Source organism: Trichoplusia ni, chromosome 6 (genome assembly GCF_003590095.1).
Source record: "Trichoplusia ni isolate ovarian cell line Hi5 chromosome 6, tn1, whole genome shotgun sequence".
Classification (NCBI taxonomy): Eukaryota; Metazoa; Arthropoda; class Insecta; order Lepidoptera; family Noctuidae; genus Trichoplusia; species Trichoplusia ni.
In genome coordinates this window covers 5136677-5161326 of record NC_039483.1, presented here as the reverse complement: position 1 = coordinate 5161326, position 24650 = coordinate 5136677, and the positions used below count along the sequence as shown (strand labels likewise).

Here is a 24650-nt window from a genome sequence, read left to right as displayed (position 1 = left end):
TAATTTTAGTAATTTATGTAAATATAAAAAAATATTGTATGTAATAAATTAAAAGATGATTTTTATGTCTATTTGTTTTTTATTGTATACTTGATAGATCCTGTCCTATTTTGTAAGATATTATGATTGCTTTATGAGTATCTCATGAAAAGCATTAAGGAAGAAACAAATTAATCTTACGCACATAATGTGCAAAAAGTGCCATCCTCATATAAAACACACGTCTGGAGCCAGACCCAGACGGAGATGGTGGTATGACCTGGATTGGTTCTTACCGAACTGGTCACTCGCGGCTCATGAGAGAGACAAGTGGAAGAAGAGTGGGGAGGCCTTTGCCCAGCTATTAGACATTCCAGGCTAGTATATCTATTATAACTCATGAGCAAGAAATTCTGAATTTAAGCATCAGAATTTGTTCTGTAATGAGATAAGGAAAGTTTTCGTGAGAGATTCCTGAAACATATTTCAAACGACGTGCAAAATTGTCGATTTTTGTAGGGTGTAAATTATAATTGCCAAAAAAAGAGTTGAAACAACCAACATCGATAGTTTTAAAGTACATTTTCGAGTGCCATACAACGTTCTTCGAACTGTTCTGGGCTTTGCCACTAACGGACCCAAAATTCAACTCAACATCTTTGAAAACGTGAAAACGACATTACAGTGGCGGCAGGAGGCATCCCTTTTAAACCTCTGCGAATAAAATAGAGAGACACGTCAAACTTATAACACCCCGTTATAAGTTTGACGTGTCTAATTGTGGCATCACATCTCCATATGGGATAAATCCATTTCTCAAGTGAGAGTATCAGTGTTATTTACATGTCTGTTTTCGCAATTCTGTTAAACATGATTTGTCATGTGGTTTATTATCGAGGATTTAAACATTTATGGGGTGGATTTTTATCCTTTTGCATCTGTTCTACTCTATCAGTATCTACACCCAACATCCATGACTACACTCGCCTTATCTAACAAGACCTCAACTTTCTAGACTACAATCTCTAAAGGTTTAATGTCTTCAGAAAGAGTTTTATTTAGATTCTCTTTGTTCTTCTTTAATTTTATGATAAAACTGGCAGATCTAGAAAAATAAAGTCGAGACTTCAACACACATTATACGACAAAAGTTTAGAGTCATAATGAGAACTGTCAAAAGAAATTAAAATAATATCACAACATCATTGAAATCAAAATTTCTTTCGACATCAAACCATAACAAATCGTTAGATAAATAATGTTTAGAGCAACGTCCTACATTTTGACTGTGAGGACACTTTTTGTAAGTACCTTCGTTCTTTTTATATGATAACCCTAGGTACATGTGGGGTAAAAGTTAAGTGGTTGAATCATTTTGGGTGCAGAGTAAGTAGGGAAGAAAGTCAGCTTGCCATGAGAAAACTTTAGTTTTCGAAATAAAGCAGTAGATACGTCTTTGAAAAGCTGAGTACCTTACATTTAAAATGGCAGTCCACTTATTTAGGGGTTTTTGTCTAAAGGAGACACCATGAATTGAAGCTAAAATTACTCATATAACCTTGGAAAAGGCACGGAAACCGTACCGGTTTAGCGTAATTATTATTTATTTAATAGTATAATTATTTATTTATTTAAATTAGAACATTAAGATTGTGTCGTCATACGCCTTGTTATAAGCAAACCGTCGACCATGAACGAGCGGTACGCAGTTTATTATATTTCCGTAAATACTAATTTTTTGGTTCACACGTAACTAATTTAATTATGGGTTCTAATAATAAGTAAGCTGAGTTTTAGGTTCAGTTAGTTCAAATTCGGCAGATACAAAAGTATAGTCATACTCTTGTGGTTTGACACGGTCCTTATTTATTGGCTGGTTCGAGTCTACAGCCGGGGTAGCTCAGCACGTCGACGCGATGGGAAAGTGCTGCAAAATATCCCCGTCTCTGTCTAATACGACTTGCCAGTATACTTTGGTCTCACTCCAACAGACTTACCTTTTTACCTAACCGCCAAGTTACATTACACTGTACCTAATTAGTTGCGTAAATTATGTTGTATTTTCTCAGTACCGCCGCCATCCTTCAGACTTCCAAATAGCGTCGATCTCTCGTTTCCCAACTAGCTTCAAGTACAAGAACCCCAGAGAGCGGGAACCATGTCCCTTGCCCCCGCCCCCGCCACCACCGCCGCCGAAAGACGATTCCCTCTTCTGGGGGGCAGTGACTATATTGTTCTTAGCTGGGGGGCTTTGTGTTTATGCCAGGTGAGTACCGTGACTCATGTCCCTCCTTAGATCAAATAATCCGGTGAAAACAAAAGCCTGCGAGCAATCAAAAGGTTACAAAACCAGCCGAATGAGAAAAATTGCAAATGACGAATTTGTGTGGATATTTAGGAGCAGCGTAGACGATAGACTATCCGTGACTTTTTAGTTTGTGAAAATAGAATCTATGCAATTTTATGCGCAAAAAGTCCGGCACACATAAAATCCGTGTGATGAGGGTTTTCTAAAACTCTCAACGCGAGATGGAAGCTCTGTAGCGTGTGGTCCAATGAATTGTCATTTAAAGAATAAAGTATACATACAATTACTAGTCGCGTATGTATTTTTATTGGTTTATTTATTCTTTAAATCAATACTTTTGGTATATTGTTTTCTATAATGAGACAGTGTTGTGCAGATAAAACAGGACAGGATAGGTTTCCTACGCGGAATAAAAGCCGATTCAAATAGTGGCTTGTAACCGTTCGCAGATATAAATTTACTCCATCGAAAATGTTATTGTTGACCTGTGTTGAAAATAATGCAGTGCCAAGTTGATTCTCATGGAATGAACAGTTCTATAGTGCGTTTCATAAAATACCTAATTCTATTGACGTCTTGTTGACACTCTTGTCTGGCAAGATACGAAATAAGATATAAATACGCGTAAAGGTGCCTGCATAATTTATCAGTTTTCCATAGTTTTCTATATGAGAATCTTGGAATCATGCCCAAAACGTTGAAAAGTGGTGAAAGAGTGACTGTGTTAAAGGGCAAGGAATTTTGTGAACGTGAAAAACGAAATGAAGCGCCAATTCGTTTTAGTCGTGTTCAAAATCGTATTACCGCCATTACAGGTTAGTAAAATAGGGTGGCTAGAGGCGGGTAAAATTTGATCCCTGATGTTTTTTTTCCTAAAAAATATAATTATTAAGATCGAAGCCGATATAATGCGCCGCATTGTTTATTGTGTGATTATTTATGAAGAGAAAAGTTAAATAAATTTAAATTAATATTTTAGGTGTAAGCGTAGGTGTAAGTGACGGTTTAGAAGGTGATGTGGCGGCCAGCACATCAACGAAGGTGTCAACACCACGCAAATGTTCAATTTTTTTTTGGAAATTACGGCTACATTTACCAAAGAAAAATGGATGAAAGAATGCGAGCTCGTAAAGAAAATCGAAGGTACCTAAGTATTGGGCCGACGGCCCAGGCGGCTACCGAAGAAGATGAAGAAAATATTGCCGGTCTCAGTCCATTAGATGAGCATAATTACTTGAAACACAAATCAATGTATTTTTTTTATTGGAATTTCATGTAATAAAAAGTCATAAATTATTTTTGCAATTTATTACCCTCCTGCCCATATTTTATGAAAACGTGAGAGGTTTATTTAATTGAAAAAACAATAAGAAAGTCATAAAAGTCGTTTACGCATCAAATCTCCGCAATTCTGAGGTGTAGATCCTTTAATGTAATCAGCAATACTGAAAAACGTTGCTGCCAACATAACGGCATAGTTAGCATAAGAACTATTTGATGAAACGCACTATACTCATACAAAGAAAAAGATCTCTGTCATAGTATTTCAGCCTGAAATGTATAATATACATGAATCAACTACAACTCGCTGAAATACAAATACCTGCAATTAAGTAGTTAAAGAAAAAACAAATTCAATTACATTGTAACTACTTCTCTACTACTACGAGATTTTCTTTAGTAAAAGTGAATTCAGAGCCCCTGTTTTTGAGCTCAATCTTTAGTTCGGCGGCCTTTCTTTGGCTGTAATCTATAATAAAATCAATAACACTTCAAATTGCAATAGAATTTCAATAATTTAAATTCAGTATCTACACGACTGTGCAATTTGACAGCTGTTTGGACCGCACGGCTACGAAGCGTCACCTTGAACGTTTGCTTTTGATTTTTTGAGCGCCGCAGACTCGATCGCACAAGAAGTGTTCCGTCTGCTCTGCACCTTACGCACAGCGATGCCTTAGTGATAGGGTCTTTAAGGCTTAAACTTTTGGGTAAAGAACTCTACAAACATTACTCCATGGTCCAGTAGCCGAAACTCAAAAATTATTCCAGGGGCTCACCAGAAATTCGTGATTGGTTAACAATAAACGCACCATGGTTCGACGACCTTATAGCTGTATTGTTCCAAGAAAACATGACTTATGGCGAGTTCGCCATCACCTGCATCGAGGACACGAAGAAATTCATCGCCAGTCTGACTGCCGATGAGAAGCCGAAGAAGTGCTCCCTCGATGGGACACCAATACTTAACTACGGTACATTCAACCTTATTTCAATTGAATGTAGACTTCGAATGTAGAAAATCGAATTGGTGTGTCAGACTCTCAAAATTTTCGACACAATTTTTTTCGGTTGCACCATCATCATCTTCATCATCGATCCTCTGCCCTTATGCCAATTATTTGACTCGGGGTCGGCGCAACATGTCCTCTTCCAAACCTTTCAGTTTGACGTCTTCTTACAAGAAACATTTTGAAAGGGCTGTCAATATTGTTTACAATCTCTCTACTACTCCCTAGCTAATAAGTAGCTGATAAAGCATTTTTTGTGTTCCTACTCAGATGTGCCCAATGAATCTGAAGTCGCACCAAAAGAAGAGGAAGAGGAAGGTAACTTTTTCATTTCTCACGAAGAAATAATATGAGCAAAATAATATGTAGCAATGTATCAGAGCATATAGAAAGAAAGAAAGCATTTATTCGCAGTTATGACTCATATATAGGACACAAAACAGACAAGCAAATATAATTAAAAGAACAAAGTAGGAGAATAATAAGCGTCACAAGCTTGTGAAATAGCTCTCGCTCAGCATATACAGCGACCCTATACGGGACAGTCTGGCATCGCTGATTTTCTGCGATGGCCGACACTGACATATACCACTGTTTTGATTGAATGCTTGCTTGCGTGTAGTGCAGCAAGAAATATTTCTGCTCGGATAGGCCGGCTCCACGCAATGATTTAACGGTCACCACCGCAGCCTTCGTCACGGCAACGATTCCAAAAATCCGCTTCCAATTAAAAACAAAGCTATCATCCCATTTTTCACAATATCATTTTTGTTATTATCTGTTTGAACATAAATTAAACAGTACTTTCTCTTACTACTTTCCAGAAAATGCGTTGACGTGCGAACCCTCGCCTCCTCCGGTGGTCACCCAAGACATTTGCGAAATCGATAAATGTATAAATGACTACGGCGAAGAAGTTCTCAATAATTACAACACTGCTAGAGATGCGTGCGCTTATTACAATGCGGTAAATATTGATATAGGATATTTAAATTATCCTACTAATTTTATAAACGCGAAAGTGTGGATGGTTTTTTTTAATCTTTCACGTAAAAACCATTGGACGGTTTTAGAGTACACATTTATGTAGTCAATAACCTGGATTATATATATATATATACGTATACCGGTTGTATATTCTCGTCTGATCATTTTCGATTTATAGCGAGTGGGTTCGCGGGCAGCTAATTTAATAATGAATTATCCTTGCAAAAATTACTTCAACAATTAAATTGTTTTAAATCCAGTTGGTCGAAGAAACGATGCAAAAGTTTTCGTTTGCTGGAATGAAGGCTTTACGTAATGCGATGGAAGAGAGAAAGAAGCTCATTGAAGTGTCTCTGGCCAACGCCTCATGCGCCACGAGTAAACTCGGTAAATAAGACTTTATGTATGTCTGTTTCCTTAGCATGTTGTGTATATGTGTTTAGTAAGTAGGTAGGTAGGCACTAGGTACAGTACGTATATTCTAAGCGCAGTGTGGCCGATGTAACTTGGCGATTCAGAAAAGAGATAAAACAGTCGAACCGACTCGCGATCCCGCCGTGTCAGCTCATGATTAAGGACTCCGGTTGGGTCCGAAACTAGTCGGGCATGCCCGATAAATACGCGTGAGCAAACCGTTACATCATTTATTAATTTCTTTCTTTTTAATTTTAATTTTTAATTTTCTACTTGGGAATATTGGACTTTTATTCCTTTTCTGATCGTTACAAGAACCTCCATGCTGAAATTTTCATATATCAGAAAGACATAAATTCTTTTGTTTGTTATTCGATTCTCATCCCATATTTCTTATAGATGAGATGGTGCGTTATCTTGACTGCGGGGTACAGGCCTCTAAGGATCAGATAGAGAACTCCAAGGCCATCAACAGGGATTTCCACGACAGATTCAAGGTGGCCTTCATGGAGTACCAATGGGAGAACGATCGATCCATCGTATTGGATGCGCAATGGCAGACCGTAAGATCCATATTATCAAGTACGGAGTACCTATTTTCCATTTGTTTAGGAAGATACTTAAATAGAGGTAAACAATCTTGGTGTGGCTTTTTATCTAAAAGAACAGTTTAAAAATATATAGTACTAATTGATATCTATTAAAAATCCACGTTTTTTAATGTTACTGGATTCAAATTCAATCAAAATCTTGGGTTTGACTGGAACCAAGGGTTTGACTAATTTGATGTTTTGTAATGAGGGGTTGTTGGGGTTTTGAAAAATAAGTATTGCTGTTGTATTGTATTGTAATATTTTTTGTGCATTCGATAGCTTCATATAGGGTACCTATTAAAGCACGTACAAATGTTTACATTTTCACATAGGTGGAAGAAGTTGTTGACAAATACACATCAGAAAATGAAGGCATGTTCCCGGGACTGAAGTATAGTGCCAAGAAGCCGGTTATCAACGGAGACCTCGATGTCTTATTGTATAACAGTTACAGATATGTAAGTATTAAATCTAAACAGAAAACGACTCCCGAAGTAAGGAGTTTCCTTGTGTTTTTTTTCTTTTTAAACGACTCGCCCATTAAAGAATTTAATCCTTGTGTCGCGGGGGGCTTTACAAACATACGAATCACATGCACAAGACACCCAGACTCGGAACAAGCATTCGTGGATCACACAAATGCTTGACCTACGCGGGGATCAAAACCGCGACACGTCCCTCACTGTGGGTTTGGCGTGGTGACCTCAACCACTCGGCTATCCGTGCAGTCAAGTGTTGCGGAGGCTTAGCAAACACACAAAATCACGTGCTCAAAGACATCCTGATAGTATTCCGATTAACTCAAGTTAGGTATACGTAACAAATATTTTTTTTTTACTCCTTCGAGGTACGGAATATTTTCTTTTACATTTTTAGATACATCAGCTGAATGGCGAGTTGCAGGATACCGCTGAAGCAATGACCGAACGTATCAACCGTGCACTCGATAGTAAGTAGTTTTTCATCCATCGATTCAAATAGCACTTTGACAAAAAGCTAACTTAACAGGCTAATCCGAGAGTATTTCTCGGATTAGCCTGTCAGCCTGTTATATTACCAGCTTATATAAGTCCCACTGCTGCCACTGCTGGGCACAGGCCTCTTCCCTTATAGGGCAGGTTTCAACATTGGTCACCTCGCTACCTTATTGCAGGCTGGCGCTTTCAAGTAGATATTCGAATACTTGGATTTCAGGTTTCTTCGCTGTTAGTCACAAGTACTTCCTATAAGTAGCAAAGTACTTTGAAAAATCTATGTTGGTACTCTACCTGTGTTCGGATAGAACCTGTTTCTCGTGCACACAAAGTCATCCTTAGAACCGTAATGCCACCACGGCTTAAATCCACTAAAAGGACATTATCGTCATCAAAATAATGGAAATTTTCATATAAATCGTATTAAAAATATTTTTAGTGTTGCCAAAAGAAGAGGATGCTTTAAAAGCTAGAGGCGCAGCTCTAGATGCAGCTATCAAAAGGAGGAGAGGTGAAGTAGATGCCGAGTTCAAGAGGAGGGTATGAAAATCAAACCAATACTAAATATCAACTTTCATGAGGCTGATTCATAATAAAATGATGTAACGGTTTAATCACGCGTATTTGTCTCGATTGCCTAACAACAGAGTCCTTGATTGTGCACTAATGCGGCAGCGAGGCCTAAAGTCGAACAGCTAGACTCGCGACCTCGTGGAACTAGTCGGGCAATCGCGACAAATACGTGTGAGTATCCGTTGTATCATTCAATCAAATACCAAAAGAAATCAGTAAGGCCGAATAATATTCGCTTTAGTAACGTTAACATCCAGTGACTTGGCCTACTCTAGGTAGGCTCGGTTCCAAAGTCTTTCTGTGATAATTTTGCCTTCATAGGCAGTTTGTTGTCGACTCGTAATCCTTTGTTAGTATCGTAATTAAAGAAAAAACGTAACTGTTTATTCACGCTTGTTGAGCATGATGTGCCTACATTTAAATGATTGTTGCACTAGAGCGTAGCATAGGTACTTATACACATGTATTTTTTGTAATTATGTGGCTGTAATCATTTGTCGGTGAACCTACTTAGTCAATAAAACGAGGCAAAAATCTTGGCACTTCGCTTTTCAAGCTAAAGTCGGCTTTCATCCTAAATTTTATAAGATCTATTAAACTATTGATTTACATGAATCGCCCACCTATTGACATCAAAAAACTCGAACGATTATTTTATATTCTTAAGGATATTATATTTCAGAGATGAAATGTTGATTTAATTTAAATAGGAGGACGATATGAAAGCAGATAACGATAGAATATTGAAGAACCTAACTAAGAAGCAAATGGATAAACACGAGGATACCCTCAATGCGCGACTGGAACAGATGGAAGAGGAGGTCAGTGCGTCAGATACACTATTGTAGATGCTCATTCAGATGAGGCGTGAAATTTCACGAGTGTAGCAATACATTGAGGAGCTGCACAGCTCTGGTAGCCGAGGTTATATATCATTGCCAGCATTGTACAACAAATCCCTGCATATTTTTAGCTAATACACAAAATTCACCATCGAAAATTAATAGATTTAAAAAGACAAAATCCCACGTCTTTAAATATCCATTTTACTTTTATCAATATCGGTCAAGACGTTTTTAAGTTGTAAATTGTATTGTTATCGGGTTTGAAGCTACCCTGAAAATTTTAGCCTGCTAGCCTATCGGAAGTGCCGCAAAATTGATTTGCTGAAATCCAACCAGAACGACAAACATACTAACAAGAAAGTGTGTGTATAGAATCGTGGGAAAAAATTGTGAACGGGTAACATATGTTTTCGTGGTCTGGAGCTAAAGCTCAGTCATAAATTGATGCAAATAAAATCACTTAATTCATTGGTTGCGAATGACACGATACCACAAACAAAACCGATGACAAAATCGAAATCACTTTGATTAATTATTTATTTTATCGATTACGATTTATAATTACGACTATCGATAATACGCCATTATTTTTACAGTATATGTATACTTCTTATATGTCTTCTAGTTGGCAACCTGCCAGCATTGGAGCGAATAGTAACTAACAAGGTTTCATTAATGAGGTTGCGGACTGTTTATCAGAAATGAGGTTTTAATTAAGATTAACCAATTTATTGCCATTTTCATCTCCGACATATATATTTATTATATTTTCCTCTAATCGTTTATACTGCAATAATATTGACAGACAGACGCGTTACTATGCGATATTTGGATTACCGAAGTTCTGTGCAATATTATCCCTTCCTTTCCAGCCGCTTCAAAGTAGTACCTATTATAGAAATTGTGAAAGAGAGACATCGCTCTACGCAGCTAGCGCTGTCACGTTTCCACCAATAATAATATTACCTTATAATGTAGCGGACCCTAGCCAACTGACCTATTTCGTATGCAATCAATACGGCTTTGAAATAACGCAGTAGAGTCTGCATTCAAACTATACGTACAAACGTTTGCTATAGTTGATGTGACAAATAACGATCTGAATATAAAAATGAATTGCTGTTCGTTAGTCTCGCTTGGTCGTAAATGAAACTAATATGAGACTCGACCGAGTCCACAGATAAACTGTTAAAAACTATTTAATCATTTTTTGTGGCAATAAAAATAAATAATAAAATTGTAAATAAATTAATACGTGCCAACCTTATTTCATTTATAATTATGGAAAATTCATAGTTTTGTCAATCAAAAATGATTTAATTCGTTTGCTTATTTTCTTTACATGTACCTGTATCTTTACGTGAACTATCACGCATATCAGCATACGACGCAACAACTAAAGTACAATTTTAAGTACCTATAAGTATTTCGCTTCTTTGCAGTCTTAGCTTTTGATCATTTAGATATAAGAAAAACAAATAGAATAAAAATGTTGGGCAATAAACATGAATTTTTACTCTTGTTAAATGCAAACGATGTCCCTAGGACTCCTTAGTGCCGTTGCCTGTTGCGCTCTCAAGTATTGATCGAATCGCTATTTTTGTCCTCCTGCCACTAATCGATGAATAATTTAGCTATAGCTCCATATTCTAAGCTCGACGTGAAGGCTGAATGTTATTATGAATATAACAGTTGGTGTAATAAAGAAACGCTAGTTTCAACAATGTTACAACCGCCTTTAAATGAAAAAATAAATAGCCAAATATTATGAAGTTAGAAAAAAATTATAGCTTTTTAACGTGTTAAATGAAATAAGAATGAATAAAATCGGTATTCATCCAGTCCGAAGTTCTGAGGTAACAGACAAAAAAAAACTAAATATAGGCGAATTGAGGACCTCCTATTTTTTAAAATCGGTTGTAAGGAATTAAAGTTAATGGGAACAATGTTTGTTTTCAAATCGATTATCGTAATTTTTGTAAGACATTTCAAAAACGATTTAGTGTTTCATGACATTACCGCCACAAATCATCATGCTTTGTTTAATTTTTAAGCGTTTCCAAACAAAGGAGGTTCTCAGTTCGATTATTTGTATGTATGTTTCCGCGATTATCTCGCGTTTGGCTGAAGCAATTTGGATGCGGTTTTCAGACAAGTATTTGTTACATTAAAAAAATAGCCCTGTCTCTGTTTAATTACTGCCAATCTTTTTGTTATTATTATACAGATTTCGGCCAAATTCGACGGAATGGTAGCAGACAAAGTGGATGCTGAGAAGAGGATGTTCGCGGTACAATTAGAAGAAATGGCTCTAAAACTATCAAAACTTGAGGCAAAATTAGACGGTACTTGTTTATAACATCTTATTACGTTCTAAAAATACACTAATATCTTAAACGTTAAGGTTTGAATTTATTTGATTTAAACGTGGTATCAATCAAAGTCAGTATGAGGTCGGATATACCCAGAAGTGATTCCCGGTTGGCTTATTAAAGGCAAAACTTGAAGTATTAATTTCAACCTTTATTAGGCCCTACAAGTTTTAAGCTTGCATTGAGACTATTGTATGAGCATCCATTAAAATGAACATTTTGTCCAGCTCGCATGAAAGCGGAACGCGAGACTCGACGTTCGCAAGAGCTGTGGACAGCCGGCGCTTCCCTGCTGGAGGCAACCAAGAAGGGAGATCCGATAGTCAAAGTTGATAAAGAACTGAAAGCTATTGAGAAGGCATCGGGTATGATTTATTTCTGAATTCCTATTAAAAATAATTATTCCCTTTTTATATTTTAATACTTTTTTAAGGAAACCGCGTAGTTTTAAAAGGATTTTTTTTCTTTTATTTTTAACGACACCCTCAGCAAGGAATTTCATCCTTGTATCGCAGGGGTTTCACAAACATACAAATCACAAGCACATAGACACCCAGACTCAGAACAAGCATCAAGCGGGGCGGCAGCAAGAACAAGTGGGGATCGAACCCGCGACACGTCGCGCACAGTGGATTTGGCTTGATGACCTCAACTACTCGGCTATCCCTGCAGACGCAAAATACATTTTATTTATTAATATATTTTTAACCACAGGTGGTAAGGACAAGTTGGTAACAACTGTCCTGAAGTCTATACCCCCCCATGTGCGCGAGAGCGGCGTCGTCCCGGAGAGCGTGCTACGCGAAGGATTCATCTCAGTAAGTGCATTTATACAACTGTTGTGGGCAGTCAGAAGCTTGAAAGTCCGACAACCAGTCTAACTTTAGAGGTGTCACGTTGCTCAGGTAATTGGGTTGATGAGGTCTTAAATTGGCAGTCGCAGCTGTGCTTAGCAGCAAACTGTTAGGCTGGGAGCTGAACGAAAAGCCGGCGATAATTATGACATATATATGTGTGTAGATGGAAAAGGTTGCCCGGAGTGTGGCGCTGGTCGAGCAGGATGGTGCTCGGATGCCGGTCTACATACTGTCATGGCTACAGGGCCTGCTGTTATTCATGAAGGTAACTTTAATGAAATCCTACTAATATTATAAAGGCGAAAGTTTGTAAGTATGGATGTATGGATGTTTGTTACTGTTTCACGTAAAAACTACTGAATGGATTTGAATGAAACTTTACCACGATATAGCTTATACATCAGAATAACACATAGGCTACAATTTTTGAGGTTTCTAATGTGAGGTCGTAAAAAAACACGTTTTTTGCGCTTACATTGCAAACGCTGACTGAATCCTACAAGATAGATAGAAGGCAGGTATAAATTATAACTTATATCTTCTAACCACGCGGACGAAGTCGCGGGCAACAGCTAGTCTTAAATATTAAGAGCAAGTCGACACAGCCCCCTTTCGTCAATTGAATTTATAACGTTCAATAGGGATGATGACTGAGCATAAATAGTAAAAATCTTCTCAGTTCATATGAAAGGCAATTTAAAAAAATACCTATGATACCTATAAATTTATGCTCAGAAGTGACGTCACGCGTAAGTTCCATTCACTTTTGTACTTGCGGGACAAAATGGAATATCCAACAATTACTATTCATTAATGGGAGTAAGAGGGGTCGACGATATAGTGTAGGTCTCAGGTCGAGTCCGAATGAGGCTGGCTAATGACCGTAGAAATTGGCATGAGAAACGGAAGGCCTATGCCCGAGGTGGGAGGACAAAGACTGATTATGCATTAAACTAAACGACGATCAAAAAATTTGACATCCCTATCGTATGGAAAAGGCAATTTGTCTGTTTTTAGCTAAGCTGCCGTTTTTTGTTTTGTAACTGTTTTTTACCAAGCCAACTTGATCAAGGGCCTTATGTATTTATAAATATCTTGCGTGCTTACTATTGACTCTTGAAAGCAAAATGAGTGCCATTGTCCAAAGGATGTTGGTATTCCCCATATTACTTCAAAGCGTTTTTGCTCAAAGCACTTTCCAGTGTGTAAAAACCCGAATGATAGGATATAAAACAGAATATTTAATCAGCCAATCAGAGCTTATTTAGGCATCTGGCTGAAAAGTTGAATCTGTATTTTGCAGGTATCGGGAATACCACAACAAGAGTTCGACAAACCGCCCGAAGAGCCCCCAAAACATTTAGATACGTTTGATTTGTTGCAACGTGCAAAGTAAGAATCGTATTACTTTATTTACCATCCACCAATCGTAGAACTTGGTCTCCCGCATTAAGGAATTAATTCTTGTTCCTCGGTGAGTTTCGCAAATATGCAAGTCACAAAGACATCCACACTCAGGACAAGCATTCGTTGATCACACATTTGTGTGCTTTGTTATGCGTGTCCTACGCGGGGATCGAGCCCGCGAAACGTCGCGCTCAATGGGTTTGGCGTGGTGACCTCAACCGCTTTTCCAATTGTAAAGTTAAATTTCCCCATGGTCTTAAGTGCCCTAGTTTATTAATTCTCGGAGAGCCTTGATTTAAAGCTATTTTTGTATGAACAGATTCTGGATGGACCAAGGTAACTTGGCCAACGCAGTTCGCCACATCAGTTCGCTGCGGGGCGCGTCGCGGGCCGCCGCTCAGAAGTGGTACGAGGCGGCCAGCGCGCATTTGGAAGTGCGGCAAGCAGCTGAGGCAGTTCTAGCACATGCCGCTGCCATGGGACTGCAGTATATTTGAAGCAAGTCTTATTTTTTATTTATTTCTTCTCATATTTTCTATTACGGGATAATTTCACTGCAAGTAACCTGGTACTTTTTTAAATAACGTACACGGGGACACATATGCAGGGTTCTTGTTGACTATTTAGAATTAATGAAACTACTTGCTGAAAAAATGTTTTTATGAAATCCTGTCTGATGGACAAAACAGTTTTTTTTTTGTAAATACCTTATTTAGGAATGAATCATTCTTTCAAAAAGTGCTAGAAAGTAGCCAGTTTTTGGTATTGCCGGGGATTCCTCATGAAATATGAAATTTGAGGGGATGGAAGTCTGTAGTGTCAGGCTCTTGCTGACTGAATCTGAACTCCCACATAAAGTTTTTCTTGTTTGGTAATGTCCTACCAACGCATCATAGTTGTAAAAGTGGGAAGCTCTGCACAACGGACTTAAGCTTTGTATCCTTTTTTTCGTTAGGCAGGGTATTGCTAACGGACACCAATCTCTTTGGGGAGGTAGCGGGTAGTGTCAGACTCTTACTGACTAAACCTGGACCGCCGTGCTATGTCTCCCGCATTTAGTCGGTGCGCCGTAATACGTAGCAATTCACCACCCTGATTATTCAAAATGTTATTCAATGATGTAACGGTTTACTCACGCGTATTTATCGGGGTAGCCCGACTAGTTTCGGACCCAACCGGAGTCCTTAATCATGAGCAGACGCGGCGGGATCGCGAGTTCGACTCTCGAAACCGTTACATCATTTAATAATGAATCAGTCTCACGATAGTTATTATAAAAATTCAAAATGTTGTTTTTTTTTATTAGGTAAATGGAATCAAAACCTGTGGATGTTGTTGTCGAGAGGGAAATTAATGTGATATTGCGGCTAATCATTATAGTTGTTTATTAGAATTTTACACTTTAAATTGTTATGGTTTATTAAAAAAATTGTAAATATTTTCAAGTTTTATTTCACCAATTATATGAATAAATAAACCTGACCATTTTTATTGCTTTTTTTTTACTTTTATCACTTTTCATCACATTGTCTTTCATATACCCTTAGCGACTTATCGCGACTTTCGCAACTCGCACGTTAGAGTTGCGAAAGTCGCGATACATTGATCTTCTTCCTTAGGAGTTTACTATGTTCCTTCGAATAAATAAAACCTACTTTAAAAAATTGCTAGCATGAAGATATATAATTATTATGATTGCACGGGAAGCAGATTGGTTGAGGCATCAAGGCAAACCCACTGAGCGCGACGTGTCGCGGGTCCAACCCCACGTAGGACTAGCGTTTGTGTGATCCACGAACGCTTGGCCTAAGTCGAGGCGACTTTATGCGTGCGACTGGAATTTTTGCGAAACCCCGCGCCACAAGATTAAATTCTGGGAGGATTTAGGGATGACTGGGTATAAAAAGAAAAAATCTCATTAGTCCCTCAGTTAGATAATTGAAAAGTATGAGACACGTATTTTTCCTTGTTCAGAAAAACTAGAATTGACAAAGATTAACTGCTTTAAAGTTTAGGAGACGGGGCTTGTGACGTAACGATATGGTAAAATGTATACTCAATCGTGACGGCAAGCGTTAGTTTCATTCACTGTAATTTGGTCAATTTATGTTTGCGGGACAAATTAAAAAATATGTATCCATTATATTATTAAGTATGCAAAAAACTAAAAGACGAACACTGCAAAAAAAAAATTCTCATAATCCCTATTCTGTGTGGTATTAAAAAGGAAAGGAAACCGCGGCCATTAGTTCTTATTATTCAATTGTTCGTTGTTCACAAGGTAATTTGTGAAAAAATGTAGTGGGTCTTTAGTCAAACTCTAGCTTTTTGAAGGACCCGCTTAGGTATTCCTCTGAATGATCGTCTCTTGGCCTCAAACTCTCGTTAGACACCATTTTAGTACAGTCCATTAGGTATTTGGTAATCTCCGGCCTTCTCATTTCATTTTCCATTCTTTCTGCAAACAAACAAAATCTTCATGTTAACATCTACGTCTCATATATTGAATTCTCGTGTCACGGTGTACGAAATTGAACTCCTCCGAAACGACTCGACCGCTTATGATTTTTTTTATACCTGTTCAATATTTAATTACTTATAGTAAAATGTGAATTGGATAATGCACATGGCATTAATGCGAAAATTCTATGGATGTTTGTTCCTCCTTCACGCAATAACCCCTGAACGGATTTCGAAGAAACTTGGTACACTGATAGTTTACAACCAGGATTATAAACTATCAGTGTACGTATTAGACGGCCTCCGTGGTCGAGTGGCGTACGCACCGGTTTCAAGGTGTCGCTAGCTCTTAGGTCCCGGGTTCGATCCCCGGTCGCGTCAATTTAAAAAAATAATCACATTTCTAAATTGTCTCGGATCTGGGTGTTTGTGGTACCTTCGTTGTATCTGAATTCCATAACACAGGTACTTTAGCAACTTACTTTGGGTTTAGAACAATGTATGTGATGTTGTCCGCATTTTTTTTTAGGGTTAACACGTAGAATAATATTTTTTATCCCGATTCTCGATCGACCAGTTTCGATTTGTAGCGAGCGAGCCCGCGGGCAACATCTAGTTTTTAAATATATGATTATTTAATTTCTAGATTAGCCTACAGTTAAAATAATTATAGTGATTATTGAAATAGTTTTTTTTATACTAATGTGCCTATTAAATGTAAGTATAATCTGTTTTTTCAACACAAAAAACAATTATGGCACGTTGCAAGCAATTTTTGTTTTATTTTACGCACATTTATTAACATTATTAATAATTATGTTATTTTGACAAATTTAACGTGAATGTGTGGCAGAGTGGCAGAATTTTCGTGAATCATTTGTTTTTTATTTCAGGCAAGTGCCCATAATTGTGTATGCTTGTTTGCTTTAAAAATTACTGGTTGTTGCCCGCGACTCCGTCCGCGTAGACTTCTGTTTACAGCGTGTGGTGTAATCTGTTTCGTCAATTTCCGTGGGAATGCCGAGATAAAATGTAAGCTACATTACCGCAAAATTTCTTCAAAATCCATCCTGTAGTTTTTGCATGAGCAACAAACATCCGAATTTATATTTCCCAAAGAACCATGCGCAAATATTTCATGATATTAAATGTATAAAAATTTATAACAAATTTGAAAGCCTAGTAGTCTTTCCAAAAAACGTGTCATATAAACATTGACTACAACCCCTTTTCCAGTTAAAAAATAGCCTATATATTCAGACTCTAGAGTCTAGACTGTGAAAAAGTGACAGACCGACAAAAATATTTCGCATTTATGCAGTTAATTTACTTAAAGTATAATTTAAAAAAAGAAAAATGACACTTGCATGGATTCAATCCTTGGTCCGCGTACAAGATACCCAAACTCAGAACAAGCATTCGTGATTTATACAAATGCTTGTCCTACGCGGGGATCCAACCCGAGACACGTCGGTTTATTTTTATTATTATTATTAGGTGTAGCGTGGTGATAAAGGCATGAGCATTAATTCCACATTGCTTACCTCTTAGTATGTCGGTATGAGGTTCCTTGCCGCCATAGTTTTCAGGCAAACAATCTTTGGGCACGTGCTTATAAAGGTCTTCAATACTGTCGTGGATGATTATTCGGCTCAAAATCAGTGGAGATATGAATGATCCGACGAAGTCAATCAGCCTTTGGACCAAACCAACCGGTGCTGAGTTGTTGATGCAGTGTACAGCATGAATTCGCCAGTTCAAGCCCTTCTGCAAATAATAATAATACTACAATAAAAAAACGACTCCTGCATTAATAATTTCAAGAATTTTTCATTTCTTCACATGGACTAAGACAAAGGGCAAGCATTCGTGGATTACACTATGCTTGCCCAACGCGGGGATCGGACCCGCGACAACGCGCATAGTGGGTACGCGAACAGTGGGTTTGGCGTGGTGACCTCGACCACTCGGCTATCCGCTAACAACGCCACCTAGTCTCAAACTTAGCAAAACTTGTGCTATGAGTACTAGACAACTGATAAACATACTTATGTATTTCTAAATACATTCACACCCACAGACTTAATGATCGTGCATATCACACAACCATTTGTCATGGGTGGGAATCGAACCCACGACCTCCGGAATAGCAGTTAGGGCCACTAACTAGACCAACAGTCCAGTCAGTCAAATATACGGAATAAATCGTATATGAATCATTATTGTAGGGGTAGAATAGATATAAAAATAAACTACAAAATACTACTAAATTTATAAATACAAGTGACACTCGTTCCCACAGTCAAACCATTTAAACGGTTTTGTGCGGCATAAAATTACTCTATTTTTTTATGTAATAAGAGAATAGGTAATACAGACCTTTGATTAATTTATTATTATAATATAATATGAATCGCGGAATTATTTAATTATCTAATACCATTGAAAACGAGAGAACAACTCTGCAAATTAAACCGGTCTGTAAGAATGTGAACATGCTCCCACGGAAACAATATGTAAGTTTATTATTATTATTATATTTAATTAGCGTTTAAATTACCTTTAGAGAATTACAAATCCCACTAATATATAAAAACCCCAAAGTTCGCATGTATGGATGTTTGTTCGTCTTTCACGCAAAAGACACTGAGCAGATTTAGACGTTACTTGGTACACGGATAGTTTATAACCAGGATAACATATATGATAGTTTTTACCCCGATTTTATGTTCCCGTGAAATAATTTTGGCCCGTCATTTTCAATGCGTTCCGAAACACGAAGGAACACGTTGTGACAGAGATGGTCTCTCATCCACGAACAGACCGTATCAAGGGAAGCTTAACCTGTGGTCGACCAACTTGTACAGCAGTAGGTTAGCTACGAGCTCTTCGCTAAGCTTATATTGAGATGTGGCAGTCTGATTGATCCTAAAATTATCAATCTCAATTTATTTGTATTTCTCACCATGAAAAACAGTGCAATCTTCTTGTATATCATAAGGTTTTGAGTCATAACCTGCATCAGAGAAACGTTGCTCAAGTCTAATATCCATATATCACCACGCATATAGTCGTACTTCATTCTTAAATCTATAAGCTGAAACAAAAAACAAACATTTAGTATTATAGATCGTATCGTGAAAAAGAATTTGGGTTTTGCATACGATTTCTTTTACGATCTCATTTAATTTTGAACTTTAATGAGTCAATATTTTTTTAATCTAGCTTTTATCTTCGTCTTTTATATATACACGGTGATTTTTTAGTCGTCTTACAATAGGAGCCCAGTTCATGTATCCGACGTAAAATACCCCTAGGCGCGATTTTTTTATCATCAACAGATAATAAGTACGAAGAAAAATTAAACAAGAGAAATATGAAAATACTCTTAAAAATGATAAAAACGCCGCCGCCCGCGCCCCTCACCATTGTTAAAGGCTCGGACAGCGCTCGCAACAGAGCTGTGTTTATAAAAAACTACGAATTGCATTATAATATTGAATAAAAATTGCATTTTAAATTTATTCAAATCTCTTAAATACCTATTTTTTTTAATCATGAACGTGTTCTAGTCATTGAATAGATGAACTGGGCTGCTTTTGTAAGACGACTAAAAAATCACGGTGTATATAAAAATGATCTGCTCCTCGAGAACGGCTGAACTGATTTGGTTTATTTTAGTCTTGATAAATAAAGGGAAGTGCAGGGAAAGTTTAAATGGTGACGAAATAAAGAAAAAAATACAACATAACGACGTCGCAAAATTTATACACAGAAGTGACGTCACGCTTAAGTTCCGTTCACTTTAATATGACGAATTCATGTTTGCGAGACAAAAAAACCGCACCATACAAACAAAAATCTTTCTATCAATGATCGTGATACATTGTCATCCCTCCTATATTTTGATTTCATTTACCATAAGTGTCCTCCTGTACAGTTCCAGGTTATTTAAATCGGTCGAGTCTTTTATAAAAAGGAAAAATATTCTCCGGTTTTCGTATAATTTCTGCATGGGCAAAGCAGTGCTGAAAAGAAACCAAAAAAAAATTAGTACTCTCAGTGCACCTGTCTGCGGTTCAAGTAACAGTTTCCTTAGGAACCATGGATGCAAGGTCTTATTTGTCCTCTTGAGGACCCAGAAAAGCCCTCACTGGTTTGGCACTCTAGACTGACACAAATTTCCCCCGATTCAATACAGATTAAAACTACCCAAAATATATTTTTCTTACTTAAGCTATATTTCCCGAAATTTGTGTTAATATTTGTGCTCTGCTGTACAGAAAAGTTTATTTTGATGTTATATAAAGACCTAGGTTTTACCTTAATATTTTTTTAAGTGTGACTGGAAAACCACTTATAGTTTACTCATCACTACTCACTTAAGTATACATTTCGAACTTGCATTTAAATAATTCTAACATTGGACATGGTTTTTCATACATGGCTACTGTTTATTACGTGAACGTGGAATGCAAAAAAAAAACAGAAGACAGTATTACTTACTATGTGTCCCATATTTTCTCCGGGCTACATAACAATTCTTTTCGTGTCTGTAAAATCTCAGGCATCAAAGCGCGGTATTTGTATAGATTATCTATCTTTTCTTTCGCTCGCTCTATAGAGCCTTTGGATATGATTATCATCATCTCAGCATGAACCCTTGCTGCAAAAAAAAAGAATATATTTTAATAAACTAGTGATTGCCTGAGAATTTCTCGGCATGGTTTAAATATATGTGTGAAGAGCAAAATAGTAAAACGTCATCTAGTCTAAACTAGAAAAAATATCGTGGTCATCACACATTACCCCGGGTGGGAATCGAACCCACGACCTCACATTTGAGCGATTCGTTTGTGTAAGCTCTCGGAGAAATGTATATAATTTGAACTTTCGTTATTTATGATTCTAACCCGGGTTTTGGAAGATATTTACGGTTTAATAAAAAAACAAGAAAAAACCGGCTTTGCTTATATGATACAAAACCGGTTCCAAATCAATTAATCATTTTGTCGTATAAAATGTGTTCTATTTATAGCTCAGTGTTTTGACACTCAACGAAGTCGTGAATGTCGTTTAGTTAATAATGTAAACAAAAACAGTTTCGTGTATATAAATAAAACATTGGTAAAATTGCTGAAATTGCTACGTAAAATCGAAAAAAATTGGTAATCATGAAGCTCAAATCCTGGATTGCCACATTAGCTTTTTACCCGACTGCGTGAGAAGGGAATGTTTTTGCTGCTACAAATTTTCGAGACGAGAGAATTTACAGGAAAAAAGTAAATTATAAAATGAGTTTCAGGAATCATACCAATTTTGTATAAGGCATGTTCTGTCTATCACAAAATTGCTAAGCCTGATAAAGATAAAAGATAAAATATATGTGTAAGAAAGAAAATTCGCGCATCGCGGCGCGTCCGTCTTCTTCTTGGCCTAACCGCCACCCGCAGGACATTAGCAGAAACCTGCCACCTCTTATAGGAGAGGCATACAGCTGTGGCAGAGGCGACTACTTTTGATAACTCTCTTTAGCTCCAAGTGTCTAAGTTCAACAGCCTTCCTAGCCTTGATAGAAAACGCTTTATGCCAATGTATGAAAACGACTGATATAAGTCAAGTGAATTAATGCGAGCTGTCATTACCATAAAATTTAACGTTATCTTTAATGTTACTTGGTCAAAGGGTCTGGGCCCCTAAAGCAGAAAAGAAATTGGATGAATAATGTTTAATAGTACGTACTGAGTCCAGCCTCGGCTAAGTGTGGTTGTTTATTGAACCACTCAAAAATAGCGTCCACGCCATCGTTGATGGCAGCTTCAGTTACACCGACTTCTTTTCGGATCTCAGCTTTCTCCTTTTCTGTGCAGTGAAACAGCGAGCACTCGTCCTTACCCATGTTTTTGGATCTGCAAAATAAAAATTGACTGAAAATCTGCACGTATGTTTTGGGGTGTATTATGTTTGCGGCTTTGCGCGGGTAATTTCCATGCCAAGATATTTTTTTTTCGAAAATTGTTAGTTTATTCAAATGGTAATGTAATAATAGTCCGATCATCCTACTTAAGACAGCTGGCTTGTATTGTATGCATAAGGGGAAGGATCAAGTGTAGTGGCCCGACTAAGTTCTATGAAGTAGTAGCAAGCGATAAGCTGACATTGATTAATTGAAATTAAGAACAAGAATGAACTCTGTTATAAGGATGTATATACACTTAGTTATGAAAAGACTCGAAAAGTAATTATAATTCAATGAAAGTTTATAAATTACAATTAAATGGTTTTAGTTGGAAATAATGTCGCGGTGACCTTGCTTCTCTTCGATTTGAAGGTTCGATCTAAACGTAGGCAAGTAACAATGTGACATTTTAAAATTTACTTGCCTAAGAGTCTAGATACTGATAAACCCTGAAGGAAAGTGAGGAGTGCAGATTCTATTTTAAATCTAGGTTAGATTTAAAATATTAGAATCTGCAATATAGCTTGGTCACTAATGTTCAAATGATCGCTATATATGAGTAGGTATGATACCAGCAGTAAATTTATAAGCTGGTATTATTTATTAGAAAGTCAAGCGATTCCCTCTCTCGTTGCACGAGTACTCTAGTACATACCACTTACACCCACTAAAAAAATCTTAATTCTCAAACTCGAAATCGAAAGTTTTTTATTTCAGATAGGCCGTTTTCCAGGTACTTTTAAAACGTTACAATAATGGCAAGTTGCACTTTTCCAAAGTGTCATTCTTATGGTGAAGAACCGGCAAGAAACAACAGCGTTAATTAGCAAAACCTGCATCAAATAGCAAAATCAATTTCAATGAAATTTGACATCTAGTCATGAGTCAATTTTATAGTAGTTTAATGAGTTCCTGACCTGAAGGCTGACACACAATCAAATAACTAAACTAAGTATTCATTGACCGGCCTAGAGTAAGTGTACTTACCAAAAGCGTGCTGTATGCAAACAAATGAATAAGGCAAGTGGACACAAAAAATACTTACAGAAATATAAACAAACCGAAGTATCAGAGAAACTTTTCAATTAATTTAAAAAATAAATGTAAATATTTAAAATTATATAATTCTTTTTTTTTCATATATCTTTAACGGCCAACCGCTTCGGGCGGCAATTGAATACTACTCGTATACGACAAGAATTTAAATTAAGAAACTTGAATATATGTATAAATATTGGAATATTTTTTTTTAATTTGGTCCCTCGCACACGGAGCGACGTCTTTGTGTACTTCTTATTAATTTTTGGTGACAATCGAGACTTGGCTAGTTTTTTACAGAATGTTTTGGAGGGATTTATTAAAAGTTCTAAGCCATACAAGGAACTTATATATAAAAAGAGCGCAAACGAAAAGGTTGTATATCTCTACGACCTTGCTAGTTATGTTAATAACAGAAGCTAGGTTGTAAGCAAGCTTTCTATGAATCCATCTAACATTATTAGAAATTATACTTGTCAAACAATCAGTATTTTGGAACTCTATTCTAGTTCATTAGTAACGTATTTGAATCTGTCGCCTATTTTTTTCGAAGTTTTCCTATGCTTACACACAATTACCGAGCCTTTTAGTATTTCTAAGTCATCTGGAAGTAGATCAGGTGTAGGTTCTATGTATATATGATGTCTGTCGGTCCGTCAGTTTGATACACTTCGACCTTCATATCTTTATAACAGTTTGAGCTAGTTTCATGAAATTTGGGCTTCTACATTGCGTTATGGATATAATAGGGATGATGACATTTTTTTTGCAGTGTCCGTCTTGTAGTTTTTTGTATAATAGTGGATACGTATTTTTTATATGTCCCGCAAACATAAATTGACCAAATTACAGTGAATGAAACTTACGCGTGACGTCACGATTGAGTATAAATTTTACCATATCGTTACGTCACAAGCCCCCTCTCCTAAACTTTAAAACAGTTAATCTTTGTCAATTCTAGTTTTTCTGAAAAAGTAAAAAATACGTGTCTCATACTTTTCAATTATCTAACTGAGGGACTAATGAGATTTTTTCTTTTTATACCCAGTCATCAACCCTATTAAACACACTTAGTAATATACATTTTTTTTATAGATATTAGTATATACATTTATTATAGTTAATGTCAGTTTTTCATTTATTTTATTCTTAGCTTGGCACTGCGGACTCTCTGCACAATGTTGTTCTTGCACCTTTTAAATCAATTCCATCCAAAGGTTTTCTCAAAAAGACCGTCCATGCAGCGTTGCCAGTTTTTTTTTCTGATAAGTCGGGACTTAGGTACTTTTTGAGTGAAATAGCAGGATTCTTCCGTAAAAAGCGGGACATAGTAAAAAACACGTACCTACTTATAATCAAAGGTCTTCAAGTTTTTATCTTTTTATTTGACTTGCGAAAAATATATCGAGCTTTTTTTTTAGAGTCGTAGGTACTTGGTGTGGATCCGCCCCGGGCGACCACCACGCTGCGCCACTAGTTTCAAACAATAGTCTGTGTAAATCCTACGAAAGGCGTACGGTCAAGTTCCCTCCGAAAATCGGGACTGAGCCTGTCCCGCGCGGGACATTTAAATTTCATTAAAAAATCGGGACG

General features: G+C 37.0%; 2 protein-coding genes and 1 long non-coding RNA gene across 4 annotated transcripts; 2 read left to right on the top strand and 1 right to left on the bottom strand.

The window, feature by feature from the left end:
* The first annotated feature begins 308 nt into the window (after positions 1–308).
* On the top strand, positions 309–15038 carry LOC113494707 (MICOS complex subunit Mic60-like). Its single transcript, XM_026873138.1, has 18 exons — positions 309–1282; positions 2049–2245; positions 4340–4542; positions 4849–4896; positions 5403–5545; positions 5826–5952; positions 6379–6542; positions 6905–7030; positions 7449–7521; positions 7986–8086; positions 8830–8940; positions 11192–11309; positions 11564–11701; positions 12051–12154; positions 12357–12458; positions 13497–13585; positions 13920–14098; positions 14907–15038. Exons 1-17 carry the CDS (start codon positions 1238–1240, stop codon positions 14095–14097), a joined length of 2067 nt encoding a protein of 688 aa, XP_026728939.1. The 5' UTR covers positions 309–1237; the 3' UTR covers position 14098; positions 14907–15038.
* On the top strand, positions 2779–3583 carry LOC113494709. The gene is made up of 2 exons (XR_003400675.1): positions 2779–3102; positions 3267–3583. It is a non-coding gene; the product is annotated as an uncharacterized LOC113494709 (long non-coding RNA).
* A 711-nt stretch (positions 15039–15749) lies between the features above and the next one.
* On the bottom strand, positions 15750–23101 carry LOC113495413. Of its 2 annotated transcripts, XM_026874118.1 has the most exons (7): positions 23065–23101; positions 21803–21969; positions 20567–20726; positions 19980–20088; positions 19026–19157; positions 17605–17827; positions 15750–16058 (listed from the first exon to the last, which is right to left on the bottom strand). In XM_026874118.1, exons 2-7 carry the CDS (start codon positions 21957–21959, stop codon positions 15910–15912), a joined length of 930 nt encoding a protein of 309 aa, XP_026729919.1. In that variant the 5' UTR covers positions 21960–21969; positions 23065–23101; the 3' UTR covers positions 15750–15909. The 2 variants fall into 2 exon arrangements, with proteins under 2 accessions (XP_026729919.1, XP_026729918.1); XM_026874117.1 differs by lacking the exon at positions 23065–23101 and having other exon boundaries at positions 21803–22730.
* Positions 23102–24650: the final 1549 nt, after the last annotated feature.